Source organism: Micropterus dolomieu, unplaced genomic scaffold, assembly GCF_021292245.1.
Source record: "Micropterus dolomieu isolate WLL.071019.BEF.003 ecotype Adirondacks unplaced genomic scaffold, ASM2129224v1 contig_14135, whole genome shotgun sequence".
Classification (NCBI taxonomy): domain Eukaryota; kingdom Metazoa; phylum Chordata; class Actinopteri; order Centrarchiformes; family Centrarchidae; genus Micropterus; species Micropterus dolomieu.
The window spans coordinates 3,549-9,519 of record NW_025743121.1 but is presented as its reverse complement, the minus strand read 5'-3'; the positions used below and the strand labels follow the sequence as shown (position 1 = coordinate 9,519).

General features: G+C 43.8%; 1 protein-coding gene across 2 annotated transcripts in view; it reads right to left on the bottom strand.

Annotated features, from left to right (window-relative positions):
• Positions 1 to 5,631, bottom strand: part of LOC123966739 (CD59 glycoprotein-like) — a 7,895-nt gene extending 2,264 nt beyond the window's left edge. The window contains exons 1-4 of one of the 2 annotated variants that reach the window (XM_046042865.1): positions 5,562 to 5,612; positions 5,383 to 5,466; positions 3,823 to 3,924; positions 3,387 to 3,460 (exon numbers count right to left, since the gene is read on the bottom strand). In XM_046042865.1, the coding sequence (XP_045898821.1) occupies positions 3,387 to 3,460; positions 3,823 to 3,924; positions 5,383 to 5,437 (231 nt within the window). In that variant the 5' untranslated portion in view covers positions 5,438 to 5,466; positions 5,562 to 5,612. Of the gene's footprint in view, positions 1 to 3,386; positions 3,461 to 3,822; positions 3,925 to 5,382 lie in introns of both variants that reach the window. The other variant, XM_046042864.1, reaches the window with a different exon arrangement.
• Positions 5,632 to 5,971: the final 340 nt, after the last annotated feature.

The following is a 5,971-nucleotide window of genomic DNA, read 5'->3' as shown; positions in this document are numbered from 1 at the left end:
ATTCACACCATTCACACCTTTCACACCATTTACATTATTCACACCTTTCACGCCATTCACATTATTCACACCTTTCACACTGTTCCCACTGGTTCACAACTTTCACACCGTTCACATTATTCACACCGTTCACATTATTTACACCTTTCACGCCTTTCACACCATTACCACTGGTTCCCACTGGTTCACATTATTCACACCATTCACACCATTCACATTATTTACACCTTTCACACCTTTCACGCCTTTCACACTGTTACCACTGGTTCACAACTTTCACATTATTCACACCATTCACACCTTTCACACATTTACATTATTCACACCTTTCACGCCATTCACATTATTCACACCTTTCACACCGTTCCCACTGGTTCACAACTTTCACACTGTTCACATTATTCACACCGTTCACATTATTTACACCTTTCACGCCTTTCACACCGTTACCACTGGTTCACAACTTTCACATTATTCACACCATTCACACCTTTCACACCATTTACATTATTCACACCTTTCACGCCATTCACATTATTCACACCTTTCACACTGTTCCCACTGGTTCACAACTTTCACACCGTTCACATTATTCACACCGTTCACATTATTTACACCTTTCACGCCTTTCACACCATTACCACTGGTTCCCACTGGTTCACATTATTCACACCATTCACACCATTCACATTATTTACACCTTTCACACCTTTCACGCCTTTCACACTGTTACCACTGGTTCACAACTTTCACATTATTCACACCATTCACACCTTTCACACATTTACATTATTCACACCTTTCACGCCATTCACATTATTCACACCTTTCACACCGTTCCCACTGGTTCACAACTTTCACACTGTTCACATTATTCACACCGTTCACATTATTTACACCTTTCACGCCTTTCACACCGTTACCACTGGTTCACAACTTTCACATTATTCACACCATTCACACCTTTCACACCATTTACATTATTCACACCTTTCACGCCATTCACATTATTCACACCTTTCACACTGTTCCCACTGGTTCACATTATTCACACCATTCACACCGTTCACATTATTCACACCTTTCACGCCTTTCACGCCTTTCACACTGTTACCACTGGTTCACAACTTTTACATTATTCACACCATTCACACCTTTCACACCATTTACATTATTCACACCTTTCACACCGTTCCCACTGGTTCACAACTTTCACACCATTCACATTATTCACACCTTTCACACCTTTCACGCCTTTCACACCGTTACCACTGGTTCACAACTTTCACATTATTCACACCATTCACACCATTCACACCTTTCACACCATTTACATTATTCACACCTTTCACGCCATTCACATTATTCACACCTTTCACACCGTTCCCACTGGTTCACACCTTTCACGCCATTCACATTATTTACACCTTTCACACCTTTCACGCCTTTCACACCATTACCACTGGTTCACACCTTTCATATCGCTCACACCATTCACACCGTTCACATTATTCACACCTTTCACACCAACTTTTACACTTTTTCGAACCTTTCACACTGTTCACACCGGTTTACAACTTCACTTTCATATGTCGTTTAACCTGGAAACAATGGTGAAAGTGTGTGAAACGGTGGTGAAAGTGTGCACACTGTTTTCAGATTGAATGTGCCGTGGTGTTGATGATGATGACAGTATGTTACCTTGTTTATCATGTTCACTATTTTTATTGATTGCTGATCGGGGATTTGTTGTTTTTGACTGCCGTCTGTGAACCAAACTGACAGTGATGCTCCCCAAAGGAGAGGAAAGGAAATAATGCCATCCCACAATTCCTTGCTGCAGCAACTTTCGATTAAGGACGGCGAAGTTCCCTTTGGCTATTAATTATGAATACACTGTACTGGTTGTACTGGTTTAATGGTTTGTACTGGCGGTTAATACCACCACACTATACTGTTGTTATAAATGGTGTTAATTAACACCAGCTGAGCTTATTGACTGCGTTCCTTGAGTACACAGTGATGAATGTGAACAGGTGAACTGGTCTGGGTTTCCTCCTGGTGGTTTGGAGTTGTTATAGCACGTCATGCTTTTTAGCTGATGACTCGAGGATCTTTTACTCAGACTTTGTGGTAACACTTTCTATGAAGGTCCTCGCTGTAATGACTTATATATTTATAACACGATGTAATGCTTCCATAAGGCGTTATAACAACTTTTATATTCACTTTCTAACATACAAACAGATGAATGGCGAGCCTGTGGACGGGCCCTAACAGATGCAGTGGACAATTGGAGACATCGTGGCAGCCGTCCCTACTGCCCAAACAGTGTTCCCATTCAGTTCCTTTAAGATGTTCTTTAAAACATTTTGTGCAGCGGTTGCCACGATGCTTCCGTGATGTTATATGGTCTGCAGCAGGTCTTCTCTTGAGCGATCTCTCGCCACCCTGAGAACGAGTTTCCTTCATGGAATTATGTTGTGTTGTTGTGCTAAACTGCAAAATGATCAAAATTCATACAGATTGTTCATAAAGTGAAGAAACATAAATAAAATGTGTCACTTTACTTAAAGCAAACAATTACGTGTTATAAGGTCTTATAATTAGTTCATATGGTATTATGTCCACCTGTAATATATTATACAGGGATGGACATTTAACACTTTACTTAAAGCAAACAAAGACATGCTATATAACATTAAACATTACTATAAGCTGTTATTCCATTTTATATCACTAATTCTAAATAGTGACTAAAGTGTATTTATAACGGGGCAGAGTCGGTGGTTATAATGTACTATGGAACATGAGCGGAGATTCTGCCACACATTGATATAAACTGGTATTACTGTTAGTTATAAAACATTAAATCAAAAGGTCATAATACGTTATGAACTTTGCTATAGCACCTAATGCACGTTGTAAGTGATTGTAACAGTTGTTATAACATCATTATATGGTGTTATCAATGTATGCATAAGCCATCATAGCAATGACCTTCATAGAAAGTGTTACTGACTTTGGTTCGTGGTTGTTCACATCATAAAGGAATCTGAAAGTTAACGCCTGTTAATGTTACTGCTCATTTTATAACTGCCCAACAGGCAGCGCTTATTTTCAGGTTGTGGCTGTGTGATAAACAAGCGCACGCGGATCAAACTCCGAGTATCCGAGAACCTCTACAGACTAAATGATGAAATATCAGACGGACCTCCTGGTAGATTAGTCATGGAAGTCCAGCATCATAACGCTGTAGCGTGACGCGTTTGAGTTAATCTGCCTCATGTGACGCTCAGCGCTCTGCTGGGTGACGTGCACGTGCACACACGTGGTGAGGTCGACGCTGAAATGATGTACGGTGCAGCCCTGAAGGTGGTCGTTACCTGAGGGAACATCTGGGACAGTCGGCCGTACTCGCAGTCTGAATACTTCAGACACTGACGGTAGGTCATCCCACCTGCGGGACACACAACAGTAGAATCTCAGTAGACTAAGAGACGGGGGGGTGGCGATGGGGTGCAATGGGTAAGACACCTGCCTTTGGCGTGACCCATCCACCATTGTGTCCCTGAACAAGACACTTAACCCCTCGTTGCTCCAGAGGCGTGCCGCACGTACAGCAGCTGTAAGTCGCTCTGGATAAAAGCTAAATAATTAAATGTAAATGTAGACTGATCTGGTTCCTTCAGGATCGCGGAACATGGATCTGCCTACAGGAACTCTGGACAGCCAAATCAATCAGCTAGAGATCTGGCCAATCAGAATCCAGTATTCCCTGTGGTTCTGGTAAGGTCCAGGTGTAAGGGTGTACAGGTGTACCTCTCTCGTTGAGCGTGAGACAGGCGTCGTCATAGCTACAGTCTCGTTGTTTGGAGCAGCTGCCGGTGTAGTCCTTACAGCTGAAACAGCGAATGGCTGATCCTGAAACAGAACACATTTTAAAGTCAGTAGAGTCCGAGTCCTGGACTACGACAGTCTGTGGGCTACAGGTCACGTCCAGGTCTATCAGGGTCTAGGCTAACATTAGCTGTCCTGATCCTTGTTAGTCCTAATCCGTCCTTCCTCTTGTAAAAGTGTGGCATAACGTTTGAAAACAAATCTGCCCCCCAAACAGGGTTAGAATTACACCGTACTGTACTTAACTCTGTAAAAGAGATCGATGTGGTTTCTTTAGTTCCCCGTCGTCTACATGGACCATCCACCAGTGAAGATGATTGTTTACCTGTTAGCTTTGTGTTATGTTTATTAGCATCACCACACGCGGCGAGTACACAGGATCAAATTCCCCAGGAATTCAGACTATTAGAAAAGCTAATTTACAGGTTCATGACACACGTAATCTACTGAAACCCAGTTGAAGTCCTGGACCTGGTGATTAGAAGGACTGTCTTTATCTCATCAGCTTCACGACACTTCCAGTGTTGGCTTTTAATAACCACGGTGACGTCACCGGCAGACACCTGATGAGCGCAGACTTCACCCTCTGAAGTCAAACCGTCACAAGCTTCATGAAGGTCGTGGGTGAACCTGATAAAGTGGCGACTTTAACATTTGTTTTGTCCCTGTATTTAAAAAGGTTTGACTCTGTCTGTGAAGCTTCTCAGTCCTCCAGCTCAGAGTTATCCAAGGAAGGTTCTAATCAAGGGCAGCTGGACTTGGTTGAAGATACTCGGAGACGTTTCGTCTCTCATCTGACAGACAGGAAACTCAGCTATTGAACCTCAGTGCGGTAGTTTGCCAGGATCAAAGATACCGCTGGTTCGTTAGTGCTGCTGGCTGTTTAACGACACTGGTCACGGTCCTTAGAGCCACCTGAGGCCTGAACGACCGTCGCTGTCACCTGAGGCCAAAAGTGAACGTACACTGTTTAAGATCCGTTTTACCTTCACCCAAAAGAAATAATGCACAACTTGTATGTATACAAGTATATCATATCTAATATCTAAAGCCAGCCAAACCCTACAAACGTACAGGTATCCAACCTCCCAAACTCCAGGAGCCCGTGTGGCTTTACTTTTATTCACTGACTAAAACCTGCCTCTGTCTGCTCGCTCCACATGGGGCCGGGAGACGAAGTGGAACCAGACGTTCAGGTCAAGTAACGTATAGACGTGACGTCTCATGACAGGATGACAGTTGTCTCTTTGGGTGGACGGCCAAAACTAAAGAAGACAAACCCCGGCTGACTCTTACATCAAGGTCTCCTTGTAAAGACATTTATTAATTCAGTCTTTTGATGATGTTGAGAGTTTGCAGGTGAATTTCCACAACATCATAAAGAAACACAACCCACAGTGCGTCACAGACAAGCCCACCTGCTCAGTCGCTGGGTACAAACCTTAAATCAGCTAAGAAACAGTTTTAATAAAACAAACGTACCGAGTCCGATCAGAGCGGAGCAGATCACCAGACAGATCCCCAGGGAGCGCTTCATTTTCACCCCAGCACAGCTCACACACTCATCTGCAGCAGCACATTCATGTGGAGACAAAGACAGAGGACAAAAGGTTTGTTGTGTCTTTCAATAAAACCGTCCAGCACGTACAGCGTGTACTCACCCAGCGGCAGCAGTCAAAGTAATACTGCGGTTCAGCAGTACTTTTGTTACTGAGGAGAGAAGAGGGCGAGTGGCGATTCTGACTCTGACTGACAGCTGAGGGCAGCTCAGAGGCCACGCCCACTGGGAGGAGCCTGCACGTTTGAACGCTAATCACTTTCATTGTTTTCAATGTCATTTTAATTTAAATGTCAGAACAGTGAACATGACTACTGCTGTGTACTACTGTACTACACAGGAGGGCGGGGTCAGGGGTACAGGACCCTCTGGACTACTGTGTACTTACTGTGTACTACTGTACTACACAGGAGGGGGGGTCAGGGGTACAGGACCCTCTGGACTACTGTGTACTTACTGTATACTACTGTACTACACAGGAGGGCGGGGTCAGGGGTACAGGACCCTCTGGAC